This window comes from Drosophila persimilis, unplaced genomic scaffold (assembly GCF_003286085.1).
Source record: "Drosophila persimilis strain 14011-0111.01,24,50 unplaced genomic scaffold, DperRS2 tig00000676-arrow-arrow-pilon, whole genome shotgun sequence".
In the NCBI taxonomy this organism is placed as follows: Eukaryota; Metazoa; Arthropoda; class Insecta; order Diptera; family Drosophilidae; genus Drosophila; species Drosophila persimilis.
Genome location: NW_020825332.1, coordinates 1,298,035 through 1,314,103, shown reverse-complemented (window position 1 = coordinate 1,314,103; position 16,069 = coordinate 1,298,035). Strand labels below are relative to the sequence as shown.

The 16,069-nt window shown below is 46.0% G+C and overlaps 2 protein-coding genes across 3 annotated transcripts; one reads left to right on the top strand and one right to left on the bottom strand.

The window, feature by feature from the left end:
* Positions 1-103: 103 nt before the first annotated feature.
* LOC6599836 (ubiquitin carboxyl-terminal hydrolase isozyme L5) lies at positions 104-1,640 on the top strand. The gene is made up of 2 exons (XM_002024819.2): positions 104-249; positions 357-1,640. The coding sequence occupies exons 1-2, from the start codon at positions 174-176 to the stop codon at positions 1,253-1,255; spliced, it is 975 nt and encodes a 324-aa protein (XP_002024855.1). The 5' UTR covers positions 104-173; the 3' UTR covers positions 1,256-1,640.
* A 157-nt stretch (positions 1,641-1,797) lies between these two features.
* On the bottom strand, positions 1,798-14,720 carry LOC6599837 (probable serine/threonine-protein kinase nek3). Of its 2 annotated transcripts, XM_002024820.2 has the most exons (7): positions 12,055-14,720; positions 6,810-6,979; positions 6,664-6,737; positions 3,744-4,240; positions 3,231-3,400; positions 3,077-3,156; positions 1,798-3,022 (listed from the first exon to the last, which is right to left on the bottom strand). In XM_002024820.2, the coding sequence occupies exons 1-7, from the start codon at positions 13,384-13,386 to the stop codon at positions 2,772-2,774; spliced, it is 2,574 nt and encodes an 857-aa protein (XP_002024856.2). In that variant the 5' UTR covers positions 13,387-14,720; the 3' UTR covers positions 1,798-2,771. The 2 variants fall into 2 exon arrangements, with proteins under 2 accessions (XP_002024856.2, XP_002024857.2); XM_002024821.2 differs by lacking the exons at positions 1,798-3,022; positions 3,077-3,156; positions 3,231-3,400; positions 3,744-4,240 and adding an exon at positions 4,649-6,093 and having other exon boundaries at positions 12,055-14,703.
* Positions 14,721-16,069: the final 1,349 nt, after the last annotated feature.

Sequence of the window (16,069 nt, the reverse complement as noted above, 5' to 3'; positions counted from 1 at the left end):
AAATATCGATTGTGGCCTAACAAACATCGATGTTCACGGCCCACCTCTAATTTCGTGCACTTCCTGGTCTGGCAACCCCTTGGGAATTCTGTGAGTTGACAAAAATTGCAACAGTAGAAATTTGTGTGGTTAAATTGTCAAATAAAGACAAGTAAATAAGTAGAAAAGCAGACATGAGCGAAGGTGCTGGCAACTGGTGTCTCATTGAGAGCGATCCGGGCGTGTTCACGGAGCTGATTCGCGAATTTGGTAAGTTTTTCAATTGGCCGCGCTTTCCGGGACGCCGCTCCTTGGATGCATACCGACGCGCCGGCAGCTCCAATCCAGTAATGTTTGCAAATTTCTCCGATTGCCAGGTTGCGATGGCGCTCAAGTGGAGGAAATATGGAGCCTGGACAGTGAATCGTTCAAGAACCTGGAGCCTATACACGGATTGATATTTCTCTTCAAATGGGTGCAGGAGGACGAACCCGCTGGCAAGGTGGTGCTGGACAAGGAAGATATATTCTTTGCCAAGCAAGTGATCAACAATGCATGCGCCACGCAGGCCATTCTCAGTTTGCTGATGAACCTGGAACACGAGGACATCAAACTGGGCGAGACGCTGGCCAACTTCAAGGAATTTTGCCAGTGCTTCGATCCCTACAACAAGGGCCTGACGTTGAGCAATGCCTCCCAGATACGCACAGTGCACAACTCCTTCGCCCGGCAGACTCTCTTCGAGCTGGACATGAAGAACCAGAGCAAGGACGAGGATCTCTACCACTTTGTGGGATATATCCCTATTAAAGGACGTTTGTATGAGCTTGATGGCCTCCGCGAGGGACCCATCGATCTTGGTGAGATCAAGCCGGATCAAAACTGGATTGATGTGGTGCGACCAATCATTGAGAAGCGCATGCAACGCTACAGCGACGGTGAGATCCACTTTAACCTGATGGCCCTGATCTCGGACCGTCAGCGCATCTACGAGAAGCAGATAGACAAGCTGCTCAATCCGGCTCCCGATGCCATGGATACAGAGGAAGATCGTCAGACTGAAATTAGCAGCTTGCGCTCCTACATCCAGTACGAGGTCCAGAAGAAAAAGCGCTACAAGGTGGAGAACGTGCGTCGCAAACATAACTACTTGCCCTTCATCGTGGAGCTGCTGAAAATGCTGGGCGAGACCGGCCAGCTGATGCCCATCTACGAGAAGGCCAAGCAGCGCGCGCTGGAACGCGAACAGGCGCAACGCAAAAAGGAGTCCAACTAAAAGCATTTAACAAAAATACTATAACTTATCTCTCTGGATAGGACATTAGACAGAACCGAAAAGAACAGCCAGTTAACTGCAATTCAAAATTGCTGCGATTTCAATAAAACACAAAACACAAACTTATAAACAATTAAGAAAGAATGAAAGCAACATAGGAGAGCACTTACATACACTTACATCTATTGCTGGTTAGTAGTTAGGGTCTTGAACTGCTTTGGACTGTACTTTAATTTTCATAAACGCCCCATGCTCCTGTGCACCCTGTGCTCTCTCTCTATCTGCTAGTAATCGTACAATACAGTACAGTACATACTACAGCCCGTTCCAGGGTTAAGCTAAATATATAGTGAAAAATTTAAATAAATCGCATAAATAAACACAATTTTGGTAAAGTAAATGAATGGAAACAATTGTATATGCCTTTTCTCGTATAGAATATATTTGGTTTGGTATTTTACGTTTTGTATATATATTTTTTACAATTTCTATTTTGTTTTTTTTTTTTTTTTGGTTGTATTTTGCATTTGATTTTTGCGTTTCGTTTCCCATTTTGAAATTTTGATGCTGCTTGTTGTATATATATGTATGTATATGTATATTGTATGTATATAGGAATATTTAGTTAATCATCTGTGCTTCCGTTCGGTCGTAGTCTACTCTAAAAAAATTTGTCTCTTACCAGCTATGGTTTTATCTACTTGTTACTCGTAGTTTGCGTCGTATTTAGGGAACTTTCATTTTGGGAGGAGGTCGGTCTTTGATTTAGTTTTTCTCTTCATAATATTGTTTGATATTTTTGCACTTAGAGACTAGGCTTTAAACCTTACACTACATACATGACTGCACTGCTAGACAGGATGCTGGATGCTGTATGCTGTATGCTGTATGCTGTATACTCGATGCTGGGGCAGGGTTCCTAGGGATGAGATGCTGGAAACCGAAGCTAAAATTTATATTATATATATATATTGTACCGATTCGGGTATAGTTCTCTTCTGTTCTGTTCTGGACAGAATTTGGCTGCACCCAGAAGCGCTATGGCAACTACAGAAATATATGTGTTTATGTATATCTATATACATACTATATATGTATGTATATAATATGTGTATATCTTTTGTATACTCTCGTAAGTATGTCGTTTAGTTGTTACTTTGAGTATAAATAATCTTAAATCTTAATATTTATTTAGTATTCCATTTTGCCAGTTGGTGTAGTTTTGGGGATTGGCTTAATTGAATTTCATTCGATTTAAGTTTTTGTTTTTCCTTTTTTTTTTAACATTTAGTCTAATTTTACTAGTGTCTCTGATACTTAATTTCCTTGGTTAATTTTATAATTTTCTGTTAAATTTAGCACTTAGTTCTCAATGATTTCTCTGTTTTTGTTATTTGATTTTTTTTCTTGTTCGTTTCGAAGACACAACAGTTACTGGTCCAGTTCCAGGAAGAAGTATTTGTTTATGTATGTATATGTTTTTGATGATTTAGTTGCTGTCGTATTGGGCCCGACTTTACCGTGGTCCGTTTCCGGCCGGGGTTCCACTTCCGTTTCCGGCGTAACTGTACTGCAAGCCGGCGGGCGTCAATTCGTTGCAAACATCACTGCGCTGTGTCGCTACATTTAGGGCGGCAAAGGCATGATGCGGGCGTGGCGTGCTCAGGGCAGAGTGATGTGGATGTGGATGCGGATGCGGATGTGCATGTGGCTGTGGTTGTGGCTGTGCTTGGGACGTATCGTAGGCGGTTAGATCAATGCTGGGAGCTGTAAACGTAAACGTAAATGTAAAGGATCGGCATTCCCTTCCTTAATGCTTACCAGCCGAATGCATGCGGTTGTAGAGATTCTTGCGCTTCTTCTTTAATAGGATATCCAAATTATAGCTCTCCAGAGCAGCTCTGAAAGAGTTAGGTCATAATAAAATGGGACTCCACTCCTTATATTTTAGATCCAAGAGAAGTGGCGAACTCACTTTTCGGGCCTGCCGTTGCCTAGCAGATCCTTGAATGCCACATAGATCTTGTTTAGCGTCAGATTGGATAGCCCCTGGCCCAGATATCGTACAAATTTAAGTTGTTCACATTTGGATAAAGCGCTCTCGTGGAAGTCCAAAAAGGGTCGATGATCGGATATCTGATATTCCTGGATAGAACGAAAATCAAATCGAAAGGGAGACGGAAACGGAACAAAAACAGAAACGGAAACAGAAGAGAGTACATGTTAGGATAGTCATCTGCTTTGGGAGTGTGGGCAAGAGTTTTGTTCAATGCTCTCTAAGTTAATGATGATGCAATTTTGATCTACACAAGTGTAATGCCAATCTCTGGGTTATAGCCAATTCGGGAAAAGAACAAAGCTCCGCTAGACTACAGTAGTGCCTCCTCCTGGTGGTTGGGTTATTCTTTTGTTTTTATTGTTTGTTGCAGTGGTGGTGGGTGGTGGAGGCTGGCGGAGGCTGGCCTGGCGCCGATACACTTTTGCTCACATTGCAAAACTTGATGAAGTTCTCGATGAGTATGTACTTTTCATAATTGCTCAGACATTGCTGCCCACTACTCTGTATACCGAACTGTTTCAATAGCTCCTGTTTCTTGGGCGGCAACCGGCTGATGTGCGTGCACACCCCGTCCTCGATGCGGTGCGTCTCGTGCACCTCAAAGTTCTCGTAGATGATCATCTGTTCCAGGGAGCGCGGCGGCGGCCCCAGAGCCGGCGGTGGCAGCAAGCCCGGCGTCGGCGGTGCACCGCACACATAACGGGGATCCATTGTGGGCGGCAGCGACAGCGGCGGCGGCGCGGCAACAAAACTGCTGTTCGTATTAAGAGCCATAGCCGCTGACAGGTTAACCGTGCCGCTGCTGCTGCTGCTGTTACTGTTGCTGTTTATGAGGTTGGTGCTGGCGCTGGTGCTGCTGCTGCTGCTGCTGTTGGCGGCTGCGAACTCCAGGGATCCGTCATTGGCGGCCGCCATGTTCTTGAGGTCTACAAGAGAGAGGGGGAGGGGCTACAGTTAGGCTGCGGGCAACGGTTCAACTGCTCAACACTGGTTCTAGTATTGTTTTTGCAGTCCGATCGATCGGCCGTCTTGAAGGGATATTAACGGGACATTGTTACGAATACAGATGCTGAGCCTCACAGCAATCGCATTCCAATGGAAATACGTTCCGTTTTCGTCCCATTATTAATGGCTTAGCGCAAATGCAGAGGCGCCCAATGGCAGGCAATAAATCTCAAGAAGAAACAACATTTCCAATCGATTTTGTTCTCAATCGCTTTCCGCTATGTATATATATATATTTTCTGTGTGTGTGTGTGTGTTTGCAAACAATTTCCATATACAGTACATATGTATGTATGTACATATACATATACTATATGGTACATTGCAAGTATATAAACATATACTATAGGGGGTGTGTATAGTTAGGATTGGCTTTTGTTTAACATACAATACATATATTATCATTGTTCTTGTCTTACTAAAATATATATACGATTAATCGTATCGTAGTAATATAATCATATTAAATAGCGTTATCTTGATTTCCTATATGTTCTTGTGTGTGTATGAGTGTTTCGAGTGATTGTGTAAAAGTAATAATCTCTTTTTAAGGAATAACATTGCATAGTTTTTGAGGGGTATAATGATCGATCGTTGTCCAACAATTTCTTCGTCGTCAAACATAATACAAATTTGTTGTATAGTTTCAATAAAATTTGGCAAAAAGCTTGTAAAATTATTCTAAAATAAACGAAACAAAAAAAATGTGTAAAAGATTATGACGCGATGTTCTTATATAAGGTTTCCGGTTAAAATTTCTAATCGATAAGGGACAGGAGAAGGGATAGGGGATTGGGAACAGTAACAGGATAGGAGTGTGGATCCGCAACAGCCTACGATTGTCAACAGGTGGCGCCTCCGCCGCTGCCCTTGGCGCCACGCCGACCCCAATCTCACATGGACACTGGCGGTCCGCCGCCTCCTCCTCCTGCAGATCCTGCGCCTGCTGCACCACCACCCCCAACCGATGACTGCGGTGGCGGCGCCGGACTGTAGCCCATCGCTGCCATGTGCTGGACATGTGTTGCGTGTGGGTGCGGCGAGTGCGGATAGAAGTGCGGATGATGCTGCTGCGGATGTTGGGGGTGTTGAGGATGCTGTGGGTGCTGTGGATGCTGCGGATGGGCATAGGCAAAGTGATGCGAATGGGGATGTTGCAGGGCATGCGGATGGGCATGGGCATGGGGATGGGGATGCGGCGGCGGATAGTGGTGCGGATGTGGAGCATGTGGATGTTGCGGTGTCATCGCTGGACTACGTGTCGGTGTGCCCGGCTGCAGGTGATGCGGATGTGGATGTCCGTGCGGATGCTGGCCATGCGGATGCGAATGTTGGTGCAACATATGCTGTTGTTGTTGTTGTTGTTGCTGTTGTTGCTGCTGCTGCTGCTGTTGCTGCTGTTGTTGGAGATGTTGTGGAGTCGTTGGCGGCGGCCCAGCTATTGGTCCCGTGGGCGTTGATGGCCTAGGAGTTGATGTTGCGGCCATTGTGCGTGGTAGTGGTGCTCCTGCTGTGGCTCCTCCTCCCAACGGCGTCGGCGTGGGTGTAGATGGCAGAGCGGCGGCTGTGGAGGCGGCTGTGGGTTTCGCTGGCGAGGCAGGTGCTGCCACCAGCAGTTGGTCGCCTGCAGGTCCCTGCTCTCCTTGCGGATGTTGTTGTTGTTGTTGTGGTGTCTGTTTTACCGGTGTGGATGTTGTTGTTGTTGTGTTGGTCTTGTTACTGTTGTTGTTGTTGTTGTTGTTTTGGATGTTGTTATTGTTGTTGGTATTTTCGCCTAGTGATTCAAAGCGTATGCGTGGATAAAGAAGAAGAAAGAGGAAACACAAACAAATTGAAGTCAAAAATAATTAAAATGATTCTTGTACGATTTTCGTGGCACAGTGGCACAGACAGAAATTGATTATTTTCTAGTTGTTGAAATTTTTTCGCAAAAATAGGCAGCCAATTCTGAAGGTGTTTCCCGCCCGCCCCCAGTTTTTCAAAAAAAATTTTTTATTTTTATTTTTTCGATTTTGTGAGGGAACCGAAAACGGAAAGTGCACGAGAAATAAAAATAGAAACAGAAGCGCAGAAAATGCAAATGTGAAAGAAAACTACAAGTAGAATTGAGAGAAATCATAAAGAAGAGAGAAGAATGTAAGCACTTTTAGTTTTGAGTGTATTTTTAAAATTTAGCACATTCTGTTTTCTTTTTATTAATTTTTCCTCTGCCCGAGAAACACTTTTGTGAGTGTGTGTTTTTCGTGGTCTGCCTTCTGCTGCATTTGCACTACACTTTATATATCATATACATATGTATATCGCGTATATATGTATACATAGCTATAGCTGTAGGTTTACTTACCAGCTGTTGTGTTGGCCAGGAAGCGCTTGGTTTTGTCGAGTATATAAGGCAGATTGTAGCCATCCTTGGTGTAGCTAAAAACGTAGGGATAATCGGCATAATTATAGCATGCTTTTGGGCGTGTTCCGCAATCGATCCACACTTACATTTCTGTGCGTTTTGTGCAAAACAGATTCTTATAATTGCTATAAATGCAAAAGAGCGTAAACGTGGGCAGACCCTGGCCCAAATATCGAGCGAATTTGATCTGTTCGGGCTTGTTGAGGCCGCACTGATTTAGGGACAGCCAGGGCCGATGATCCTTGATTTCATATTCCTGAAAATAAGATCGGAATACGGATTTATTTATGAAAATGCCTCTAGAGAAGCCTGTTTTACATGTCTCCCCACATCCAACCACGAACCACCCTTTCCATTAGTCCAAAAAATACCTTTTTGCTCTGTGCCCCACCCCACTACACACCCCTTTTCAGCTTGATTTCCCTTAGTTTTAGGCTTTTCCTCTGCATATTCCCATGACTGCGCTGCAAATACATATACATACATGTGTATATATGTACTTGCGAGGTTACATAATGTACTACATACATATATACACGTACTCGACCGAACCGTACAGCCGTACAACCGTACAACCGTACCTCTCTGCCACCCCTAGAAAACTTATAGACACACACATGGGGCCCGAAAAACTTTACCCACTACTAATCAAAACTTATAATTCGTGTACAACGCAAAAGTTTAAAACGAAAATTTTACACAAAAGCCAAAAACTTGCTGAAGGGAAAAAGGATGGAGTGGAAAAGGGGTATGGGGTATGGAGAATGGGGAATGAGTTCCTGAATAACATGGCAAACCAAAAGCCCCGCATATTCCAAACCCATACACCCATCCCAAACCATCCTTTACAATGTATATTTTATAGTGTAAAAATATAGAATAGGGCCAGAAAAGGGAAGCGGAAAAGGCAGAAAAGCAAACCCAAATAGAAAAGCAAACAACATTTTCAATGAAGCCATTTCCCCACCACACACACACAGACCCTGCTCCACCCACACTCCCCCTGCCGTGAAAGGGGCTGGAGGAAGAAGGATGTTTGCAAAAGACCCCCAATCCAGCCCAGCCCAGCCCAGCCCAGCCCAGCCAAGCCTCCGCTCCTCTCCCTCAGAAAAGGGTTACCATACGCCAGTGTGCGTGGCTGTGTTTGTCTAGCTTTAGTAGGCGCAGCAGCTTAATGGAGGTCTGTGGCGTGGTGTGGCTGTGTGTGTGTGTGTGTGTGTGTGTGTGTTAGTTAGGGGGTCTTCGGGTGTCCTCGGGTCGGTCCTCGTTGAAACTTATCAACATCCTCATAATCAGCACGATGGCAGCGTCGCCACCAACCCACTCACCCCCAAAACTAAACCCACTCGCTCTCTCACTCACTCACACTCCTAAGCACACACATGGCAACGCTGTCGAAATGCTGACTCTGAGCTTCAATTCTTCTCTACAGAAAAGTATACGTACATATGTATGTATGGATGTACATGTGTATGCTGTATGTCTGTATGTATGTATGCATGAATGCCTCTCTTTGTATTTGTGTATGTGTGCATACATTTTGGGTTTTGGGCTTTGATTATGTTAAAAATCAATAGAGCAAAAAGGAGTGACGTCCAAACCAAGGACCAGGACCAGCACCAAAGTGTGAGGCGAAAACTTTACATTTCCAAGGGGCCAGGCCAGGCCATCAGGCAGAAGAGCATCGGAAGAGGGAGAGTAAGTAAGACACACAGCACAGAGACAACCAACTCAACACTCTCTTTCCGTGATGACAGCGCGACACCTGGAAGCCAGAAGGACGGACGCAGCAGCAGGCGTCTCATTAACAAGCACACAACTGGTAGGTGGGGTGGGGGGTAGGTGTGGTGTGCTGACAAGTGAAGCACTGTTGCTGCTCTGCTGACTGTTTCGCAGTCAAACAAACAGAAAAGAAGAAAAACGACACAAAAAAAAGCACGAAGAGGAATAAAAACAGAACGAAAATGGCAATGTGTTGCGGTATTTTGTTCTTGCCTTCGCTTCTGTTTCTGTTTTCGTAACGTTTCATTTTTTCCTTTTTTTTTTTTCCTTTTTTGCAAACTTATTGGCAGACATTGTTTTTGTTTTTGTGTTTGTGCGTGACGTAGCCGTAGCCGTAGCCATTGCCATGTTTGGGTGTGTGTGTGTGTGTTAGTGTGGCGGGATTGCGGTTGTTGTCTGTGGTGTGTTGTTGCTTTTGTTGGCATGTTTGTATTGAGACAAGTGTGAATTGTTTTCCCTTTTTTGCTGTTGTTGTTGCTTCTGTTTCTGTTGTGGGTGTTGCTTGTGCGTGCTGTGACTGAGGAGGGAGCAGGAGCAGGAACAGCAACAGCAACAAAGAGCAACAACAATAACGGTTCGTGTTTTGGCTGTTGCTGCCATGATTTTTTGATTCTTTTTCGAGGGTTGCCCGACTGCGTAGCCTGTGTGTGGCAAAGGGCGTGCTTTGGGGGCGGGGCAGGGTGTGTGAGGGCAACAATTTTCACACTTTCACTCTTTCCTCCTGTTCCTGTGGAGCTGTGTCTGCCGCTTAACAGGTTTTTTGTGTGTGTGCAATGAGCAGGTGACAAAGAGGGGTGTTGAATGCGTGTCAATTTCCCACTGTTCCCCAACCTTTTCATTAGGCAACTAATTTGGCTGGAACACGGGGGGGGCGGGTATGCGACACTAATGCCTCCACCTGCTCTAAAGCACACACATGGCTGATGTGAAAAAAACGTTAGCCAACACTAATTTAATATGTCCCCAAATGTTGCACAAAAGCTAAATATTTTATACGGTTCTACATGTTAGAAATACATATGTATGTCTGTATGAGACATGTACAGTTATGTTGGGATATATATACATACATATATGTATGTACCATATGTAGATATACATACATGTGTAGATATGTATGCATGTATAATTTAAAATTATAATCAATGCCCCATGCATGTGTTTGGATGTGTGTGCGCGTAAATTGTGCGAACCCGAGACATTGTACCTGCCCTGCTGCCTCCCATCATCACCCCAACCCCATGGCAGTGCCAGTCCCACAGTAAGCTGTCCTTTACCCACACATATGCTTGGCAGCACACAAAGTTAGGCAAAAGGGAATGCACTTGTATGGGTAAAGCTGACTGCATGCGCACTTAGTAGCCTTCAGCCTTCGCCATACACCCACCGACAGCCCGTTGCCCACCCACTCCGATAGAGACATGTATAAAGTGTGTTGATAAAATGTACACACACACACACACGCCGACAGAGAGACTTTGTGAGAAAAGGACATGCCCAAGCAGGCAGCGGACAGTCCAACGGAAGCCAGCCCCACGGAATCCCCTCAAGTAACTTGATGATGGTATGCGTGTGTGTGTATGTGTGTAAGAACAGTGGCGGGGGCATTGGGGGAATATACAATTACTCAATAGCACCACCTACCGCCTGGCTACTGCCTTGAGAATTTTGGGGGTTGCCCCCACACTCACTCACACCCGCAGACGCCACAGACACACAAAGAGAGACACTACTACACATACCATGGGCGACATGGTAGTTTGAGCAGCAGCAGAGACAGATGCAGCGGGCATAAGCAGGAGCCGCCTTTTCCAAGTAAGTTTTTGAGCGTGAGCCAAGGAGAGAGAGAGAGAGAGAGAGCGAGAGCGAGAGAGAAAGAGCAAGGTGGGTGGCAGAAAGCAAGAGAATCCTAACGTGAGAGAGCGTCACAAATTTTGAGTTAGGGAGCAGTAAAGTAGGTGGAAGAGCGAGAGCGTCTTAGAACTAAAATGTTGTAATATTCGGATTCCTCAGCCCCCTACCACCCCGCTGCCTGCCCACCCACACCATGTTGAAATAAGGTTAGAGCCGTGCTTCCTCTACTTCTTTCTCCTCCACTGCTCCTCCTCCACGTCTCTCTCTGTCTCCCTCTTTTCGTAGTTGTTGTATTATGCCATCAATGCCATTTTGTACATAGTTTGGCGAGTGTTTCTATGTAGATATGTGTGTGTGTGCCCGGAGGGGTGGTCGACAAATCTAGATGGGCGCTTTCTCTCTCTCTGTGTGTGTGTGTGTTCCTCTGATAAAGCCGAACGTAATGAGCATGGCAGAGTGTTTGTGGGGTTGACTCTGGCATAGTGTTGAAAAGGGCGCCAAATGTATGAAGAAAGGAGAGACCGGGGCCGGGAACGTCCACGGCCACCATCCAGAGCATGTATAGGTGTTTAGAAGCATACACATACACGCACACAGCCCCCACCCACCCACACAGCATACATGCATACATACATTGGAGCACACATGATTACAGTTGTATGCGGAATTTGTGGTTGGCTGCAGTCAGCGTCGACAGCGACGCCAGCGTCCCTGCTGCTTCTCCTGTTATTACAATTTATAATGACATTTGTGTGAGTGTGAGAGAGAGTCCTCTTTGTGGGTGTGGGGGTGGGGGAGTGGAAGTGGGTGGGTGGGCCACATAATGGGCCGAGAAATGTGCCTGTGTATTGGGGATATGGATAGGGTGCATGTTTATATTATGAATATATCCCCATTTTCCCCATGTATATTTTCGGCGTTTTGGGTACCTGCAAATGGTTGGATTTTCGAAATACATATCGTGGGATCTGATGGGATGCTGGAACTTAAGCAGGGGTATAACTAATACCACACTTCCATTAGCTGAATATTAACATTCGCCGATAATGATGCTTCCAACTGGGATCTATCATCCCCACATCCCGAAGTGGGATTCCCCATAACATTGGAGCCAGGCATAGATGTTCCCTTGGGGAATCTTTGATAATGTAATGATTAGATAAGGGCACATCAAGAAAGGTGCAATTTTCACTAAAATAATACTCAAGTTGAAGGTTCTGTACCTTTGACTGGGACTGGAATTGACTATAGAGTATGACTCAAGTATAAAATAGGGGACCCCTATTCTGGGTATTTCAGGAAGTTGATAAAGAGTAGCATGTTTCTGTGTGGAAATATACGAAAAATCAAGCTGAAATAGTTACGTTCAGGGTGTGAAAATGTTAACGGTGTTCCCTGCCGGCGATGGTTGCCATCATAATAAATGCGTACATATGTGCAAATATTTAAATTGCATATGAAAATGAGGAAAAAGGAGAGCGCTCAAAACTCCCTATATACACGTAGAATCCCTCCTCCACACACAGACACCTACACACCAGTATATGCATGGCAGAGGTCCACGAAATTCGACTCGTTCCTCCAGCCCAACCCCAAGCCTAATCACAGCCCAACATCCGCCAACCCAGAGACCACCCCTCCTATTCCCGCTCCCGCTCCCGTTCTCATTTCCATTTCCATTTTCCATTTACTCACCTCGCAAAACTTGATGAAATTCTCGACCACAATCGATTTGTCCGTCAGCGTCATTTGGCCCGTGAATCGGACGCCCAGCTGCTTGAGCGTGTCCTTCTTCTTAGAGGGGAGCTTGTTCATGTGCTGGAAGATGCCCTCCTCCACCTTGTGAGAGGGATGCACCTCGAAGTTCTCCTTGATCACGAAGCTGCCGAGCAGCTTGGGGGCGTGCGACGAGGAGGAGGCGGTCGAAGAGGAGCTGGCGCCCGTCAGAATGCCACCAAACTCCCCGGCACTACCGCAGGCAGCGCCCTCCGACGAGGTATTCGAGTTGGAGGCATTCAAATGGGAGTTGGGGAAGGCGAGTAACTCCAGCGAGGACTCGTTTGAGTTGGAGGACCCGTTGGAGGCCATGTGCTGCAGGTCGAAGATGGTCTGCTTTGAATCGTGGTCAAAGACGTCCAGCGCGGACGAGCTCGTGTCCAGCTGGTGGCTATTGGAGGCGCGTGAAACTGAGGAGAGAAGTGCGGCCACCTTACGGGAGGCGGAACGCGATTTCTGGGAGGTGCTTGTGTCCAGGTCGAGGAGCCCCGCACTGGCCACGGGCGATTGGGGTGGCGGGGGTGGTGTGCCAGCGCCTGCCACTGCCGCTAGTGCTGCTCCCGGTACTCCCTTGGTGCTTTTCTCTGATGCTGCTGCCGCTGCTGCAGCTGCGGAGCTATCGCCCGCCGTGGCACTGGCTGTTCCCGGCGTAAAGTCCGTGGAGTGGCGCAGATATTTTATAAACTCGAAGGAACCATCAAAGTGCTGGGGCACCGATACCGATCCCCCATTGGGGGTGGCCACCGCCGTGGGCCAGCGATTGCTTGCAGGGGATGGCCCTACGACTGATCCTCCTGCTGCCCCCGGTATAGCTGCTGCTGCTGATGGCGGCGCTGCGGCGACACCCGACTCTGCAGCGACATAGGCGGCGGCAGCGGCGGCGGCGGCAGCGACTGTGTGCGAGTGAGAACTCGGCGTCGTCGTCGGATTACCACTACCTGAGCTGGCAGGCAGGCAGGTTTCTCGTTGCGTATGGGACGACGACGATGACGCCGCCGCTGCTGCCTCGTAGGAGAAATCCGTGCCGCAGCCATTGGATAAATGTGTGTGGGAATACTGTAGTTGTTGTTGTTGCAACTGCTGCGACTGCTGCTGCTGTCCCGACGATGCGCCTGCGCCGCAGCCAAACACTTGAAATTCCTCGAATTGAGTGCATTTCAGTTCGCCATTGCTCAAGTACTTGGAAAACTCCGAGGGATCGTTGAGCGAATTGAGGAAGAAGGAGCTGAAATTGCTCGATATGCAGGACATGTTGCACGCGCGGGGGGTATGTATATATATATATTTATATGTGTGTGTGTTTCTATGTTAATGTGTTGCGTTGCTAATACTGTGGCGTCTTACAGATATAGTATGGTGTAGAATATCCCTTTAAAGCTTTTCCCAAACAATTAAATGGCACATGAATACAATGATTATAGTAGTAGTAGCAGCAGCTTTTCTTTGATGCAGTTTCGATATTTTCACTCAATTCTTTTCCTTGGTTTTTTTGTTGTGGGTTTTCCAGTCGATTTCTCGTTTTACTGCCGCTTCTCTGCTTCTCCTCCTCTCTCTCTCTCTCTCTCGCCGCTTCCTTTGCGGGCTAGCTGCGGTTCATATTTTATTACAATTTTCCACAAGCAGCGCAGCGCACACACACTCAGACGCCAGCATTACTTGTGCTCATGTGTGTGGGGCACTGGCACGTCGGTATGGCTGTGTGTGTATAGGTATGTATAAATTTTTCTTATTATAGCAAAGTGTAATTTATTATTCTTATTGCTTGCTCGCGCACTGTTCGTTGCTGCTGCCTTTCCGCTCCTTGAAACGGCCTTTCCCTCCTCGTATGTGGTCTCTTATAGCACACACACACACACGGAAACAAATAACGAGAAAAAAACACACACGCACGTACACTACTATCTGGCGGCGGGCCCTGCAAATAGGCTTTTTTTGAAACTGGTCTGGCCTTTTGGGGTCTTGGTATTACTGGTCTTTGCTTTGCGTCTGGGGGCCTGCTCTCTCGGGCCTCCTCATCTGTCTTTTTGCCTATTTTATTATTTCTTGGCTTTCTTTATTATTATAATTATTTGAGGGCTCTTTTTGCACTATTTTCAGTGGTTTTTTGGCTAATATTCGTCTACACACACGCACGCCGTACACAAAAAAAAAAACACCGTTTGGATTCAGGCGAGGCGCGGTCTTTCGTCGCTGTCGGCGTTTCTTTATATTTCGTTTTTCTGGCTCGCTTTTGCTTTACTTTCAAAACAAATGCCGCTGCTCCATACGGAAAAACGGAAAATCTTATCTTGTTGTTGCTATTATTTCCACCGTTCCGAAACACGACATTGCCGGAGCACACAACGAAAGAAAATGAGCGAAGAGCGAAAAGCGTACAATGCTGCCTGAACAGCTCTGCTGCGGCAACGTTAATCTTAGCTCTCTTTCACACTCACTGCTCTCGCGTTTTTGCTCTCCCTCCCTCACTTAAGTCGCTCTCTCGTTTGCCTGCGTTTGCGTGTGTGTGCAATCAGTTGTAGGTGTGTAGTTGTTGTTGTTGCCAACTGAGACTAGGAAACGTGTATTTCTCCTCTCTCTTCCTGCGACAGGCTGCTGCTGCTTTGCTAACCTAACCCTTTCCATATAAACCTGATTTAATCTTTGATTATTATGCCTGTTGTTGCTGCTGCTCTCCTCTGCGCTCTCGCTGTAGGATTATGGATATGGCTGGGGCTGCTGCTGGCTTTGCTATTTTTGAAAATTCCACTAAATTATCCGTTGGTTGCCCCGTCGCCGTACCCCCCTCGCAGAAGCAGCGACGCGCGCTCTTGTATTTGTGCAGGTAAAAACAGTTCATTTGCCTAGAGTTGCCACATCGTCGGGTTTTGGCAGGACCACCTGGAAAGCGTATAAATGCGAAATTTTATTGTCTGTCCAAGTGCACGGAATAGGTTTACAATTTTTTACGATACTCCAGACATTAAAGACATTCAGATTGCCCAGCAAAGCCAAACAGGTAGCAATGACTCTGCCTGCGATCTCAAGGCCACGAACAGCGAAGGTTCTGGCAACCCCCTAGCTGGCCACCTTAGAACCGTATGTTTTCGCGCCGCCGCCACCTCCTCCGCCTATCCAACAGAAGTGGCCAAGGAATAATACTTAAGCCACAATTTATGGCTATTTCAGTGTCTTGTGCCAGGAATTTTTATAGTTGTATTATGGATACAGAAAAGGGCGCATGGGCTATAGTTAGTTGCCCTATGACTTTTGTTTAAAAGATACATATCGCTGTTAATTTTTTTAAATATAGCCAGCGCAAGGAAATCATCAATTAAACAGCCTCTGCATTATTGTTCTAACAATTACCTCTACAGTGCTTTTTTGGCACAATTTCGTTTTCAAATTCAAAAGCGCTGCAAAAATTTCGTCGTTAATAGAAATTCTCACACAAATTTTTGTTGTTACAACACGGCGGCAACAGGGCAATTTACATAGATTGGTCTGCACATATGTACATACATGCGCATATGCATGTGTGTGTGAGAGTAATTTTTCAATTAATTTTAATTATAAACTTAATTAGGAAATCAATGAACGACGCGAACAGAACGGAACGGAACAGAAACACACACAAATTGAGGAAAACGACAACATATGTATGTATTGTCTTCATATGCACATGTGCAATACATATTGTGTATATGCATATGCTCAGAACAAGTGCGAGCGGGCCCGAATATCCATAACTGAAAAACAGCAAAAACAATGAATGACAACAATTCCCATCAAGTACGCTGCGCATACAACATAAAATGGGGCGAACAGAAGAGGAGCGCAGCGGCGAGCAGATGAGAGGCCCCAAAAACTAGCAAAACGCTCGTAGGAAAGCGAAAATAAAGTTACACTGTTTTGATCAAAGTTTTTGCTTTATTAGTTTCCTAAATTTATTATTGAC

Bases quoted from the DNA above. Each gene is read 5' to 3' on its own strand.
- LOC6599837 (XM_002024820.2), bottom strand. From the start codon at position 13,386: ATGTCCTGCATATCGAGCAATTTCAGCTCCTTCTTCCTCAATTCGCTC. The intron at 4,241-6,663 runs GTAAGTAAACCT...TCTCTCTTGTAG, and splicing joins CCTGGCCAACACAACAGCTG to ACCTCAAGAACATGGCGGCC. The intron at 3,023-3,076 runs GTAAGCATTAAG...TTACGTTTACAG, and splicing joins CAACCGCATGCATTCGGCTG to CTCCCAGCATTGATCTAACC.
- LOC6599836 (XM_002024819.2), top strand. From the start codon at position 174: ATGAGCGAAGGTGCTGGCAACTGGTGTCTCATTGAGAGCGATCCGGGC. The intron at 250-356 runs GTAAGTTTTTCA...TCCGATTGCCAG, and splicing joins GGAGCTGATTCGCGAATTTG to GTTGCGATGGCGCTCAAGTG.